Below are 16,925 nucleotides of genomic sequence, written 5' to 3'. Positions count from 1 at the left end.
GGTTCACTGGATGACTGAGTCTACTCTTCATATTGGTTCTCAGAATTTAAGCAGGTCAACAGTACATGATCTGCATGGTGCCTTCCCAAAGGAACTAAAGTGTTCACCTTTCACCACATTTTGTACTATTTTGTAGATCAAATAATGTGATCAGCTTTCACATCCAAAGCAATGAGCGTTGCATAAGAAAGTACACAGGTAGTGATGTAGTTGTTATTGATGTTCCATATTGTTGCATGAACATGGACTTTTAGCCCCTTAAAAATATTTTTAAGGGACTAAAATCTGAACGGGTCTTTCTTTTTTGTGTGTAGTCACGGAGGAATACACATATCCTGACACAAAATGAGTTGGTAATATCTTTATTGTGCCTTGTTTTAACAACTTTCAAGGAAATTATATTGTATCTTGGCAATCAGATTCTTCCATTTATTTACCAAGAAGTTGGAAGAAAATAACCCTAAAACAGTAGTTCAACCAGCATGAAACTCCAGAGTATTGTAGCTCATTAAGATGAGAATCATTTCAGTATATTGCTTCCTCACACCGGAAGCATACATGCAGCTATTTGTTGTCCATCGAGGAATATTGTGAGTATTATTTATTGTGTAATGCATTATCATGAAAGTAAAGTGATGATTTCTCTGGTGGGACATCAGATATCAAAGTAATAATGATAAATATATTTTCACCAGCTGTCGTCAGGGAGCAACCTCCATAGATATCTCTATGGGTCCTCTTGGTTCTTAGGGAGCAACACAAACTCAGAAGTTGTTATATGTTATTGTCTTCAATCTAATCCTGTAGGGTCTTGTAGGGCCGTGGATCCCAGGTCTGTGTGCCAACACGTCTGATACTGGAAACAATTCTTAGCAAATTGTGCGGGAGAAAAAAATATAGTTTTGATTTAAGATGTAAAGTATGTACTGGGAATAGCAAGAAGATGGCATGTGTCTGCTCTTTCGGAGAAAGACTTGTTAATTAGTATATCCTAATGCTTCTGCCAGTACTGGTGTCTCTCTCTATCTGAATCTGTCTGCAGATCCCCACTGGATTGGGTCTCCTTTTGTTTTTGAAAAATAATTGATACAAGTCGAACTTGGATCTCCTATTCTTTATTTGTTATCTGAGGTGGTCCAGAAATCATCTAAAACATCATCCCCATTTGTAAAAGTGTAAAAGATTAGTGATGGACAAGATGAGAGAAGAAGTGTGTATCCCGGTCGGGTGTAAACAGTCATTTCTATTCCTCGTGTTCTTCTGTTCCTCAAAGCTTATCATTTTGCCCCTGCTGTTACACAGACTCATTTGTGCTCGGCACATCCACTCTGTCTCTACACTGTAATTGTGTGTCTGTGGAGAGAGAAAGATTATTAAATGACGGTGTAGTGTACACTTCACTGTAGGTGTTTTTGGACTCATCACAGCGATGCAAAGCATGGTCCTACAGGGAATACCTTGTCTCAAACACACTGAGCTCTACATCCGGATTAGCAGATAATGTTCAAAATTCACGTTATTTTGTGTTTTGGGCTAAACTAATCAACAGATTAATGTTTGAAGATTACACAAAGCCATACAGTCATGCTGAGAAGCATGCCCCTGCAGTGCGCTGTATGCGTGTTGTCATGCAGAAACCAGTATTTGTGATATTTTTTCTCATGTGAGAAATAATTACTCACAGCATTATCACTGCTGCCCCTAATGGTCTAACCAAGACCTTCATATTCATGTTAGGAGAGGAGCAACAGAGGGAAAACCACTTTCATGATGGTGTGTGCGTGTGTATGTATTTGTGTGTGTGTGTGAGTGTGTGTGTTTGCGTGCGTGCGTGTGTGTGTGTGTGTGTGCCTGTGAGGAACATAATATGTTTCCATGTGTGTCGGGTATAATATCACTGAGCATATTAAATGGTAAAAATGAAGGCAACTGAAATGAAGTGAGACGAGTAGTTTCCTATCAAACTGGAAACGTATGCACACACAATTTGTAGTCAATGAGCTACAACTTCCAAGAAGACCATTTTTTCTTTTCTTGTCTTTTTACCTTTGGCATCATTCCTCAGTTGAGCAATCCAACATAAGCACATAAAAATGATGAGGAAAGTTTTAGCTGCACATTGTAAGGGTTCAGTTTACCAGATTTATAGCTCCAGGTACCAGCAAGCAGAAAAAAAACAGTTTTGCGTGCCAAACATCCACTCACAAAAGCTTGTGTTTTAGTAACAGGGGGAAACATCCACTTGCAAAAGCTTGTGTTTTATTAACAGGGGAAAACAGAAGACACATGTATCTGTTAGTTCACCCTTTCATTTTATTTTGTTGTTTTTAAAATCACCCATTACTAAATTAACTCAAAAGCGGACACACGTGGTGTACCTACAATGTGTGGAGTCTCACTCATTTCCCCTCTCTCCAGGATGAGGTACTGACAGTAATCAGGCGAGTGGACGAGAACTGGGCAGAAGGCATGCTGGGAGACAAGATTGGCATCTTCCCCATTCTCTATGTGGAGGTAAACCCACAGACATTACACAGATTCACACATAACATTAACATATCAGAATCACAGAAATGCTGCAGCTGTAAAAGCAAGTGTGATGTTGCAATAAAGCAGCATTATTAAAGGGTTGTCGTTTATCATCCTGCTACTTTTGAGAGTGGCACTCTCTCTCTCTCTCTCTCTGTGAAAATATAACAAAACAACTAGGGATATCAGTGCTGTTTGGCTTCCTCATTATTATTCAGATTTTATTTTAAGAAGATCAGATGAATCACAAAAGTGTATTAAAAAGTTATATCCTAATGGTCAAATAATCAATTAATGCTCCCTGATTTCGTATATGCTTTAACTTAAGGGTATTCTGAGCCAGTTTTGTATGTTATGTTTTCACCAAATGTACTGCTCCTGCTATAATTCATAACTTTTGTCTCGATAAATGTTGATGCCACCTGTGCTGAGAAGAGTAATGCGCCTCATTCTGAGATCAGGATGTAACAGAGGAAATGGTTACAACCATCAAATCAATTTAGATAGATAACAATGTGTACAAGTCCTTCAGTGTCAGCAGAAGTACTGTATGTAAGACCAACTGAGTACCATGTGCTATCTGACCTGGGTTCAGCAGAGGTTGGACACTGTCTGGCTTTGATATGAAAAGCTACACGTAAGACATTGCAATTGTGTGTTCATTATTCTCCGTATAACATGCCGTGTAGCTTAATCTGCAGTGAGGTCCCACATGATGTTTCCGTGTCAGGACGGGATATTGTATTTGACTACTTATCTGAAGGAATGCACAACCAAAACATTCAAATTGCCCCAGAAATATAAATTGCATTATAAATGCTGTTTGAAACTCGGCAGAAGGGGAGTTTTCTTTCAGGGATTTCCTTACAGTTCAAAGATAAAACCCTCAACACTCAACATTTTACCGCCTGTCAAGGTTGAAATATAGTTTACTTTAATCCTTGTGCAACTGACAAAAAGGCATGCACAATTTGCTTTGCATCACATTGAAGGCTTTTAAGCCGTGGTAAAAAGCCATTGGGGGAATCTGGAAGGATGTGTGTTTCCTTCTTTCTTGCTGTTTATGATTTTCTTCTCTTTTTATCACCACAAATTTGTAATTACGCTGACTCTCTAATGGCCCTGTCAAATACAAATGATGAAACCTTCAACAGGAGGCTCACTAAAAATGGGAAGTACAGCTACGTATGCATGTTCTACAAGACATTAAGACTCTCACCAGGTCCAGATCCAGTGTTCAAGTGTAGTGCATTCTGCATTCATGTGCTGTTGCTCAGAGAAAATCATTAACGTAGAGATTAGAGAGAGAGAGTGTGTGACTAATGGCATGACTCCTCCTTCATGCTGCATACATTTTATTGCTTTTGAGATCCGCATCTGTACAAATAAATCGCTGTTCTGCTCATCTATAGAGCTTTTATTTTGTGTTTTGCCATCCTATAATCATACTTCTCGAGGCACTTTCTCGCTTTGGGTTTGCTGCCTGCACGGGATTGGACTCTTGGCTACCCAATCATATCCCTGAAATTAGCTGTTTGACCAAACGGCTCTCTTAGGTGATGATGATTAAGCCGTAGACTGAGAGAGGCCCGTGACAAACACACACAGACACACAGGGGTTGCTATTAGATAGAGATACATCAATAATTTAGAACTCTCCATCACTCTGGCACAGCGGGAGTACGGGGGCATGTTGAGTGTGTGTGTGCGGATGTGTGTATATGTGTGTGCGTGGTGAGTGTATGCAGTGGGAGCTTAATGAGGAGGTCCCAGCTGGGCTTCTGCTGATCTGTGCTTGTCTCGCTGGATATAAAGTACCTCTTCTATCTAGTTGTCTAGTGGATGCAGACTGCTCTGGTTACTATCTGGATACATAGATTGGTGATGACGGGTTTGCAGATGATAGGGATGACACCAAAATAGTCCAAATTGGAGAAGTGTGTGAAATTATTTTCGATCACAAGATTTAAAGCGGATGCTGCTGTTTTTCACAAAAATAGTGCTGGGTTAAACAATGCAAGGGGATGCTGGGTGCATGTTGTTAAAGGTAGCACAGGAACAAACCCAGTCTGGTTGGAATAATAAGTCTTTTCAGAGGCTAAAACTGCACAGCTGTATAGCATACTATGTGGAGACAACTAAATACAATGTCATAACTTTACCCTAATCAGAAAGTAAAATAAAAGTAAATAGAATGTGCACCAAGTCCAACTTTTTTGCCGGACAACCCTGCGTTTCTATTTAGTTGCATCGGGACCCCTGCTGTGCCACCAAGGTGGTCTCATTTGAGTGAAAGTGGATCGTTGGACCATTCCATTTACCCTGATCTCCCCCCTGCGCGTACAGACCGAATGGATGGCAGGAGCAGTTGCTCTTGCATCAGCATGTCTCTGTTGTCTGGTGGCTGTCTTTACTGTACATACTGTATACAAACATATCATTAAACTGCCATTGATTAATTATATTTGCTAACAGCAAAAATAAGGTATTGTTTGTGAGTTTAGTTAGATTCTGTCACTTGTTGGTTCAGGTGGATGTGATATTAGCTTAGAAGAGTTTGAATTGAGTGTGGATGGGTTTGAGCAGATCCAAGGTTGATTCATGCAACAGGTGAATGGGTTTAGCATGAATGTGTCTCCTTCGTTTTCTTTCTCTCTCCCTGTTTCATTTTATGCATCTTGCGGTCTCTGCAGCAGGTGGGAGTTGGCCCTCACCTGCCACTGCGTGTGTGTGTGTGTGTGTGTGTGTGTGTGTGTGTGTGTGTGTGTATGTGTGTGTGTGTGTGTGTGCATGTATCTTGCTGCCTTACCCTTTTCGCAGTGCAGATGATCAGCTCAAGTCTTAGTATTACCTGGGGAGAGCAGCCACCCTCCAAAAGACACAGAGCAGAGAGAGATAGCTCAACACGTAATAGATGAACTTGGAGATTTCATTCAGCCAAAAGCACCAAGAGCAGAATTGTCTCTTTCAACAACATCTCTCTTTCTCGCTCTCTCTCTCTCTCTCTCTCTCTCTCTCTCTCTCTCTCTCTCTCTCTCTCTCTCTCTCTCTCACACACACACAACCTTGTCTTCTTTACTGCGGCATGACCGGGCACTATCAGTGGTAGTTAAAGAGGACCTGTCATTGGTGTGACTGTGTATGTGACTGCTGTATGTATGTAGAGACACACACTGGTATTCATGGTTAAGAGTTACTTGATTGGTTTTAATATATTATGCTAAGGAGTACACAAGTGTGTTGCCTCGCTGACCTTCGTTGTGTGTGTGTGCGTGTCTGTGTGCGTGTGTGTGTGTGTATATCTGCATGTGTGCGTGTGTGTATATGTGCATGTTGTGCGTGCCTGTGTCCTCTTGTCTGTCCCATGAGAGCAAACTGAGTTGTTTCTGCAGCATCAATCCATCATGCTTATTAGCATATGATTTGGCTTTGATTAGCATATCTATTAATATGGAAATGCACCATCACCATCACTGAGCCCAGACGGGTGGGTGCTGTACACACTCTCCTACACAAACATAGATACCCACCCAATACACACACACACACACACACACACACACACAGTAAGACGTGCTTAAGACGTCTCCAGGGATTGTTTAGGAGTTTGAGGCTACACTAAGCCGACATGATTACGATGTAAATGAGTTATAGGGCTGAAGATGTTTTTTTTGTTGTGTTATTGTGTTAGTTAATGTGTCCCGGTTTTTACATTGTTAGGCTGTGGTCCGAAGACCAAGTTCAATGACCCACAATATCTCAGCTGCCCTATAAGAGCTCACTGAGATTGCACCAAGAATGGTACAGTCATTTAACACGTACTGTCCGTGTAGTATTTGCTTTTACTCTGTAGAGACAACACGGCACACAGTGTGCAGAAGTAATGATCGATAGCATCCTCTGCATAAAGACTTTCACTGAGGCATTTCTGAGAAATATCTTTCCCTCTGGTGTTCATGTAGTGTGCATATGGCGTCATGGAGAACGTTGCAGGATTTTACCCCTTCATGTTTTATATTTACATATAACGTCTTTCATAAAAGTGTGCCTCAACCGTGATATCCATTCACTTTAAACAGTCACGTCGAGCTTTTAACTATTTCTTTTCACAATTAGTTTCAATTTGGCAGCGTCACTCTGCCCAATTGATGCTGTGAAACAAATCTCAACAAGCTTTAAACACAGACTATTCCTGAGCTCACAAACCCCCTCAGCAGAGCCTGAGACAACATGGATGAACATGAGCGCATAAAAGAAAGGGAAAAAAACATCTTGAAACCACACCAAATGGCACTGCTGAATGAGGGAAGGGAGGTGGAGAGAGTTAAATAGCAAGCAGCAGGTAGTTCGGGAACATTGAGAAGCAGTGTGAGTGTTGGAGTGAGCGGAATTAATGAGCGCCAGCCGGCTTTTGTGCTCACCCAAACTACTGCGAAGCTCTTTAATTTTCAAACACACCGACTGTTTTCCCATTTACAACCAAGATGTGCTTACAGCCACAGGGCAGAACATACTTTGGCACAACGTTGTGATAGCTCATATATGGAACATCCATCCTTTCATGACACAAACAAGTATCAGCTCAACAGCTGACTGATATGGTTTATGGTTTATTACAGACTGTAATGGCAGCTAGTAGTGGTGATAGAACGGACACCACACTAGTAATACAGTTCTTGTTGCAGGTAGTGAGAAAGGAGCTGATCAGCACAAATTTAGAAAGCAGTGGTCCCCTAAATGCAACATGACAAACGCTAGACACATTTTAGATTATGGTGCTCATGAAATTAGAAGACGCATTGATATGAAACTGCGAGAATACTGCATTTTCATCTGATGCTGGGGAACACAAAAGGAAACTGTCTTTCTTCATAACTCAAAATCTCAACAAACTGATTGTCTGCTCCGTCACCGCTTTTAAAATCTTCAACAAATTGCACATTGAAACTCTAAATGGCATAAGCTACACTTACACCAATCAGCAACGCTTTGTTTTAGGGCCTGAAAAAACACCAGAAATATGCAGTAACAAGCACAGTGCTCTTAAACCTGGTGTATATTCCTCAGAAATGTCTGATTAGAAAAAATAAAGAAAAAAACACCCACCACATTATAAAGAATCCAGAGCTGTGTGCAGACCATTAGATACAAATATCTATTTGTTTACTCTGTGCTAAAAGGAATGTTTACTTCTTAAATGTATTTGCTGATACTAAAAGTAAATATGAGACTGTAATCACCCAGTCCTGACATGCAATTAGAAGTGTTGAGGATAAAGACACAATAAAGCTAAAAGCTCATTGTGGTCCTCATTAGAAAAGGGTGAGATGACAGGTTACAAGCACATTACTATTGTGGGATGTATTACATTACATTACATTACATGTCATTTAGCTGACGCTTTTATCCAAAGCGACTTACAATAAGTGCATTAAACCATGAGTCCAAACTCAGAACAACAAATCCTGCACAAATCCTCACTGTGTTGCTTGAATACAAAATGCAAGACATTTAGTTTGCTATATTACATTACGTAATATTTGTTTAGCTGAAGCGTTCATCCAAATTAATTTAAGATGTATGGACTTTCTGATGTCAACGGGGAGTTTTGTCCACCGTTGTGGAGCCGATTGGCAGTAGCAGAGCGTAGAGTGTGTGTGTGTGTGTGTGTGTGTGTGTGTGTGTGTGTGTGTGTGTGTGTGTGTGTGTGTGTGTGTGTGTGTGTGTGTGTGTCAAGGATTTTTACGATCAATTTCATTGTTAAATTAGAGTTTTGGTCATTCAATTTGGCAGATTGCACCGTATTTGAGAGTTTAAATTACTTTTGTTCTTAATTTCTTGAAGAGAAACCTACGTTGGAGAACCATCAAGTTGGAATTATATCATATTTAATTTGAAAAAACTTGGATTTAATCAAGAATAAAAAGAGATGAAACCACAATGATGAAAGAAAGAACAATCCTGACTCATGTTTGGTTATGTTATGTGTGGGAGTATTTGTGTACAGGGAGGCTCCCTGGACCAGCTGTTGTAAGCGATGATTGTTATGCTGCTGGCTTTTGAAAAGCTGCCAACAAGAACAAGTGGAAGATCTTGTTATGGATGTGAACCACAAAGGACTTAAATCTAACGCCTGAACCGTTCCTCTCTTCCTTCCTTCTTTTGTTCTGTCACACACCTGCTTCTCCTCTTCCTTCCCTCTCAGTTAAATGAAACTGCCAAGCAGTTGATGGAGATGGACAAGCCCGCGCCAACTAATGCTCCAGGTCCGAGCTCTGAACCAGCCCCGATGGGCCCCTGCTCTCCTGGCCCCTCCCCCAGCGCTTCCCCGTCCAATGGAAATGGATCTGCCCATCGGAGAAGCGAGGGGAAGAAAAACGCCAAGAAGAGGCATTCGTTCTCTGCGCTGTCTGTCAGCCAGAGGGCCGCCCAGCTTAACAACAGGCACAGTATGGAGATCTCCCACCCGGTCCTCATCAGCTCATCTGACCCCAGAGCTGCAGCACGCATCCAGGTACACACACAAATACATACATACACACTATTATTAGATTAATATGTAGCAGTGGTGGTAATTTGATCCTAGAATAAGGATGTAGAGATGCATGTAAAACACTTATTACAAGAAAAGGTTCTGCCTTTAAGCTTTTACATAAAATAACCGTGTGTAGTCAGCTCTATTGGCAGGAATGTAATTGGAGACTCTAAATTGCGTGAATGGTTGTCTGTCTCTATATATATGCCCGATGTCAGCTTGGATCGTCTCTAGCAACTCTAAATAGGATAAGCGGTTTGGATAATGGAATGTTTTCTTTAGTGCATAATCATCTACAAATTAGAATTGTTTGATTGTGTTTATATCTACATTTGTAGTGGGACCTTGTCGTGGAGCCGGCTGCTATGCTTCTACAGTATTGACAAACCAAACACTGGCTTTATGTATTTATTTATTTTTACTGCGTGATAAAGTGATTACGAAACAAGTGCAGACAACACAAACAGCGAAGGAGATTGTTCAAAGTAAGAAAAATCCAGGCGATACATTTAAAGGGGACCAAAGCAATCTGAGGAGCATAACATTTAGATGGATGGTATGAGAGAACTAATTGTTCTAATTGAGAGCTCTAGATTGGGCCATTCCCGTTTTTGTATCGGCCACCGTAGCTGTCATACTACCAATTCCTACATATTGCACATTTAAGTCAAAGTGCAGAAGTATTACTGGAAATATATATGGACCTTGCGAGTTATTCTCTTTGTATTCTTTTTATTTTACAAAAAGACCTTAAAATAGTTATTATCCGATCGGTAACGATCTGAATGGTTTCAAAGCAGCCTCAAACATGTCAATGCCATTTCTTACATGCCAACATATCTACATTGCTACAGATAAACTGTATCTGCCATAAACTATTATCAGCCAATATATTATTTGTCCGGGCTCTAAATACATAAACAGTATATGCAGTACACATGTACGTACGTTTTGCAAGCCAGAGTTCACCTTGGCTACTTCTCTGCACTCGAGATTGGATTAACTTATTCCCCAATCACCTACTCTAACAGTTCTATGTGACTAACAGCATTCCTGTTTCTGACAGCTGGAAGCTGGAGACACATTTCTTTTACATGTATTGCCTCTGGTTGCATTCACACCTGGGTTAAATGTGTTTTTGAATAATACCTAGGACGCATACTGAAAAGCTGCAATGGCTGCTGGCACATATTGCAAAAAATGTTTTATGTTAAATGGAAACCACTCGATCTGTATGTGTGTATCTTTTCTGTGTGTCTGTAGGACGCATCTCACCCGGGGCCCTCTCCCTCCTTGGTGCCGCCCAAAGTGGCATCCATAACCTCTGAGCTGCTGGCCCATGCCAAGGTTCAGCTGCCACTCAACATGTGAGTACACCCCAGGGTGCTGTCAGCTAGTGCCTCCTTACTTCCAAACACCTGTTCTGTTTTCCAGCAGAGTGGATATTTGCCTGAGATCCAAACATGATTTCAGAGCCCGCCTCCTGGCAATAGTTACAAATATGTCCTCTTTTGTGCCCAGAGTTATTATCCTTGTTCCACCACCTCTGCAACCACATTTACTCCTCCACTGGTCAAGGATCAAATCCCCCTCAGAAAGAAAAAATACAGTCACACACCATTCCTTCAGCTGTGTGATCAGTACATCAGTGTTTCATAACAAGGCTTCCAACAGCACAGCCATCACTACATTATGCATTTCATAGTACAGCCTGTTATGTATGTATTGTTATTAAAAAAAAACATTTTCAGATGAACAACAAACAATATGGTGCTTAGTCCTTACTAACAAATGCAGTACTGGATATATCACAATACATGCAGCTAACAATGCTGGTTGTCTCAGCTTTTTAGGGAACTTTGGGAATTTTTACTTTATATGTTAGTGGACAGACAGGAAATGAGGGGAGAGGGAGAGAGATGGGGATCAGAGGCAAAAAACTGAGAAGCGGATGTTGTGATTACATAATTGCCATTCTAAACCCCCTGGACTTCATCAACTGAACTTTGCTCTCTAAATTTGCCACAACATTCAGACAATACAGACAAATATTACAATAGATGGGTAATATGACCCAGTGTAAGTACTCAAGACAAACAAAGTGGGTGTTCATAAGCTGCTGTTGGAAGCTTTGCTATTGACTTAAATTACGTCACACTTTGATCATTTCTTCAATGAATCAAGAGCAGAAACAAACACCTCACACACACTCACAAGCACAATTAAATGATTGTGGAAATGTAACCTCACTAGTCACATCCAGATGGTTGGTGAGGCACCAATGCTGAGCAAGACTGCTCTATAATTTACCTCGCAATTAATCTAGCAGGTAACTACCAGAAAGATACAGGTATCTTTAAGGTGAGTGTGTGTTTGTGCTCTTGTACATCCATCTTTGTGCAGACAAATTTGAGTTTTAGACCTTGAGAGGGCATTTTGGGATATTTGTGGAAAGTAAGGACATTTGGTCAGTAATTACCTCTTCCAAGGTTAGTATTAGGTTTGCGGTTTTGGCAAGAGCCAGGCTGTTTACTATTAACTGGTGTCCTTCCTGCAGGATGCGAGTCAAATATGCAACATTGTCAGGCTTCAGTAATATCACCTTCCAAGTAGCGCCAAGTAGACACACACACACACACACACATCCGGTGTAGGGTTTGTTCTACTGATGAGGTCGGACTTTTCCATCTTGACCTGGCAACTATTCCTGTTGCCATGGGGAGATGGGAGATGGTCCCCACATCTGTTACCATGGTAACAGGGGGAGGCAGCGCATATAGGGCTTGTTTACTCTGTGGCCTTATCGTCTTCTATCGGAGTCTGGCATTACGTACTACGAATGTCTCCCAGCGACACGACCAGACACTATTAAAGCATGTGAGTCAGTCTATTCTGATTCTGAAACTTTGTTTTGTCAAAGCTCATTTGATATAGTTCACAGTTTATTGCAACATTTGAGTCTGGTTAATATGCTAATATTTTGGAAATTGGTCTGTTGATATTTGAATAAAGATTGTAGTTATAGAATATATTTAATGATTTCCATACTATAATATTGAATGAAAACCAGGTCCTTACTGTGAAAGAGAATGTAATCTCAGATAACTTAAATTATGGCAAAGAAAATTATATGTTCAGGATTTTTGCCTGAGAAACTTTATCTCAACTATGTCTCAAAATGCCCTATTTACTGTTATCATCAGTCAAACTGTGTAAGTGAATTTAGTTGTGAAGGTAAAAACAACAGAACTTCCTTAACTGGTAGTCATATCTCACTAACGAATACTTTGAAATAAACATCTAGTTGTTGCAGTTTTCAATCACTGATATCCTAAAACAGGCTCTCATATGTACAGTTACTTTCCCACTCTTGGGGAAATGTATGGTTTATGGTAGGAGGATCAACCTCCACAGTTCCTGTCTTTGGGCTGACAAATCCTATTGTAAATCAAAATATGGTTTGGTGGTTTCATAAAGTAGTTGGCGGAACTATAAATAAGATCTGTCAAATCTACACTTCTTTCGTCTTATTTTGTAAATAGATAAATTGAGAAAAGTTATTGCACACACCACAACAGAATTTAAACTTGTTTTGATAACAACAGAGGAAAGTATCATGAATATTCTTGAGTCATTTTCTTGATACCAGAGGAGTTATTTGCTCTCTGATTCAAGTTAAAAAGCATTAAAATGTGGTGTTCTCTCCTCCGACACACTGACAGAAATTTCATTCATTTGCTAATTCATTTGTTTCTTTCTTCAGTTATTTTCCTTTGTAATGGCTTTGCTTTTACTTTGCATAATACATATTAGGGATAATCCACATGGGAGATAATTGGTATTTAGTGAACAGTTTCTCAAGATTTCCTGCTGACTTATAATGATTTTGTAATTTAACTGTTGCCTTTGTTCCACAGATATCTGGCTTTATACGCCTACAAGCCCCAGAAGGCTGACGAGCTTGAGCTTAGGAAAGGAGAGATGTATCGGGTGACAGAGAAGTGTCAAGACGGGTGGTTCAAAGGCACCTCACTGAGAACTGCTGCCTGTGGTGTCTTCCCGGGAAATTACGTCACCCCTGTGTCCAGGTCAGTGAGCTCAGGATTGGCCTTTGGGAGCTATTGGAGGTATTGTGGGGGTAGATATTCCTAGGAACATCCCAGCATCCAGATAAAAGCAGGTCATGTTGGTGGTGTGCAGTTATAGTACAGTATATCACTTCCTTTACCCAAGATGGAAAAGGGACAGGCACCACATGTTCCTGACAGGTGTTCCTGTCCAATCCCTCTACCTGCTGCAATTGTAATGTACTGTTAGTGTAAGTTTAGCTAAGTCATTCAGGTGAGAGGGCTGATGGGTGGGTCAGGGAGCTTCTTTTCCTTCTGCAGTCGTTTCCATCTGGCGGTGGTATTTCAAACCTTTGCTCCACTTGTCGTTTGTGTCGTTTGTGTCGTTTGTGTCATGTGAACACAGAAGTGCAGTACAATCGGACTAAGGCCCCTCATTTTGTCACACACAGGCAGTGGTAGCGCATGTAAGGTTTTGTGATAATTTCCTGGCTTCTGCAACTGAACATACAAATCAGACTGAGCAGTGTCATTTACCTGTCATGGCATGTAATTGCACTCATGTTTCTGTGTACTTACGCTGCCACTCGTCACAAAGGCACGCCCAAAAATGTATGTTTTGGGGCTTGAGTTGCCAAAGGCACAATCGCAGAATACTGTTTTCTTCCTAAACACCTTAGGCTTCAGCCTCGGTTCCACACTGCACTGTCAGGATTTTGTCACACCAGAGACAGCATATTCTGAGAAGTATTTATCTGGAAGGGACTGTAAACGACTGTGAACTCTGCACTTTTTCAGTAGGAACAGTATTAATTAGAATATGAAATTATTGATTTAACTTTTAATTAGAATTAGGCAAATAATTGTGATTCTGAGGTATTTACAATTTGATTGAAATACAATGTAACCCACATAACAGCAGATAGTTGATTATGGCTCTGTTGATCATTATCGTCATCATCATGATCATCATCATCGTCATCATCATCGTTACTTTTGGCATCCAAAACACTGTTACTCATCACTGTCAAAACCAAATAAAACTAGTGTACTGAAATCATATTGAGCAATTTAACTGCCCTCGTTATTCCTGTATGCGTACAAATATTTACAGTGGCTGTTCATCTAATCTATATTCTGCTCCGTGATGCAGTCAAAGAAAAAGGGAGAAAGGAAGAAATTTAAAGCAAAGGAGAATTAGAATAACAGAAATGGGAAGAACACATTAAATAAGTGAGAGAGAGATAATGAGAGGATCAAAAGAAAGATCTGGTTCTGTAGGATAGACAAGAAGGTTAAGGTGGAGGAAAAGCGTAAAAGACTTGAGAGGGGCGGAAAAAGAAAATGAGAGAAAGGTGGAACGAGTTGGAGAACGTTGGAAAGAAATTGAAATTGAAGATAGTAAGAGAAAGCAACAGAGTGAGTCATATAAAGAGGAAATGGTACAAAGAGATGAAACGGCAGCAAAAACAGCAGGTGTCCCTCTTCACTGGATATGAATGGCTGCTTCATATTCTGCAGTTATGCAATCTGAGAGAGAGAGAAAGAGAGGCAGGACAGGCCAGTAATCAAATGAGAGGCAATTTGTTATTTTTAAGCATGCACACTCTCTCCTTCGTCCTCCCTCCCTCCCCGTTCCTTACCTCTCCCCCTCCTTTGTCTGCAGTGCAGCTCAGAAATGTTTCAATATGATAATGAGAGGCTGCCAAAGATGCCCACACACACGCGAACACATGCACATGCATCCATTGTTGAGTTATACCAATACAGGCCGCCTTTTTGAAATGCAATTTTAATATTTACATATTTGTTGTGGAATTTATTATAATGATTGATACAAACATTATTGTATTTAATCAGATTCTGTATTAAACCGTTAGTTAAATAGTTCAATAGATAGTTATCCTGGATTCATTTTTTATTTGTATTTACATGTAGCGGTATACATGCTGCTTCATGAGGATGGTTGGTGTTAAGGATGATTGTCTTGTAATAGTTTGAAGCCTTAAAAGTTACTGATATCAACTAAAACTATAGAGACATCTAGTAACAGGATGATGACACCAGCCGCAACTCCAGATGGGGCCAAACACAGAGACTCACTAGCCAAAACAATACCAGTGGCTGGTAAATATCTCTATAGGCCTTTAAAAGCCCACCACACCCAATAAGCAATCCATAGAAAACCTCAAAAATCAAAGAATCTGTCAATGCCTTTGCTGTTTCTAGTGGGACACACATGCATGCAATACACACAGAGAAAGCCGTAACTCTGTATGTGTGTGATGGGAAGTCAATGAACGGCCATAAGAGTGTGAATACCGCTGAGTCAATAATGTTCAGCTCACTGTTCTGCCATTCAGCACTCTGCAGACAGAAACTTGAGCAGCCTGCAGCGCCGTATTGTTACAGTCGGACATTAAGTCGTGCCGATCAACCAGTCAGATAATAACAGTGAAATCACATACTTTGACAGAGTTTATAGTGTCAAGTTTAAACATCCAATGACAAGACAATATCCCTCACTCTTCTCTCCTCTGCAGGGCTCCGTTTGGAGTTGGTGCTTCTCGGGGATCGTCTTTGTCCAGTCCAGTAGGTGGAGGAGGAGGAAGCGTGTGTGGTAAAATCTCCGACCCTTCGTCCCCGGGGCCCCCAGGGCCCTCTTCGTCTCGTCCCTCCACCCCACTAATAAACTCTGTGAACACCACAAGTCCCGCCTCCTCGCCGCAAACTGCCGCCGCCCAGCTGAAGAACTGCCTGCGCTCCAGTCAGCATACGGCTAACCAGGCACGCACCTCAATGCAGCTGGGTAAGCAGAACAGGACATATCATGGGTTTAAACAGTTTTGTTCCTGTTTTACCAGTCTATTGATCAATCCGGATCACATGTTCACTGATTTACACAATGGCACAACCTCTACATATCATAGTAAAGAAACAATTCATAATGTTCTTCCCAAAGTGGCACTCAAGATAGAAATGACTGAGAACTTAGTGACTCACAAGTTGAGCTATACAAACAAACATCCTGCTATTCTGCAACAGAAGCAGCCACATTAAAGCCTCCCAGTGAGGGACCATGTGAAAGGAGAAGTGAATTTTGTTGCATCCCTCCAGAGAAATGTCAAGCGAGTGAAAAGACAGTATTTACTGACAAATGTGTCTGTGTCTGGTATTTTTCATGCCCTGTTCTGCAATATCGCGCTGTGCGATAAGACTCCTCACCAGCCAACAGGCTTAAAGGAGTGCAGATTGTGCATTGTGCATCGTGCAGCATTTTATCACCATAGTCTCTTATTACTGAATAATATAATATTAATTAGTAAATATACAATTAAATGAGCAGGATGAGATCCAGTTAGTGGCATTCAAATGCAGCACATGGACAAAAGTTTGTCAACATTTGAATATAAAAATCATATTATCATAAGACTTTTGAGCATCTCATTCCAAAACCAAAATTAGACCAAGACATGCATCATGGCTCTTTTGAATTACAATTAAAATATATCTTTTTTCCATTCATCAATTTTCCACATTTAAAGACTTAAAAAGGGCTTTAAATGGCTTAAAAAGAGAGGCAAACACACTCACATCTACAGGACATTTTGAGTCTACAATGGACCTCACCTTGTGATGCATTTTTGTCAGGCACTTTGGCCTTTCAAAGATAGGAGAGACAGGACAGAGGTCATAGGAAGCGAGGGAAGAGAGATGAGGGGTGACATGCAACCTGAACCGGGGGCATTGCAATTATATTGTCAGCGTCTTAAACCTCTAAAGGCCCCAAGGAC

The 16,925-nt window shown here is 40.7% G+C and overlaps 1 protein-coding gene across 1 annotated transcript in view; it reads left to right on the top strand.

Moving 5' to 3' along the window:
- Positions 1 to 16,925, top strand: part of LOC117750399 (E3 ubiquitin-protein ligase SH3RF3-like) — an 84,869-nt gene that overhangs the window by 54,107 nt on the left and 13,837 nt on the right. Inside the window, exons 3-7 of the mRNA XM_034561596.1 lie at positions 2,419 to 2,514; positions 8,735 to 9,043; positions 10,328 to 10,431; positions 12,982 to 13,152; positions 15,675 to 15,940. Coding sequence (XP_034417487.1) covers positions 2,419 to 2,514; positions 8,735 to 9,043; positions 10,328 to 10,431; positions 12,982 to 13,152; positions 15,675 to 15,940 — 946 coding nt within the window. The remainder of the gene's footprint in view (positions 1 to 2,418; positions 2,515 to 8,734; positions 9,044 to 10,327; positions 10,432 to 12,981; positions 13,153 to 15,674; positions 15,941 to 16,925) is intronic.

Source organism: Cyclopterus lumpus, chromosome 21, assembly GCF_009769545.1.
Source record: "Cyclopterus lumpus isolate fCycLum1 chromosome 21, fCycLum1.pri, whole genome shotgun sequence".
NCBI classification, from domain to species: domain Eukaryota; kingdom Metazoa; phylum Chordata; class Actinopteri; order Perciformes; family Cyclopteridae; genus Cyclopterus; species Cyclopterus lumpus.
Note: the sequence above shows the minus strand (reverse complement) of the source record. Positions and strands in the feature narration are given on the sequence as shown.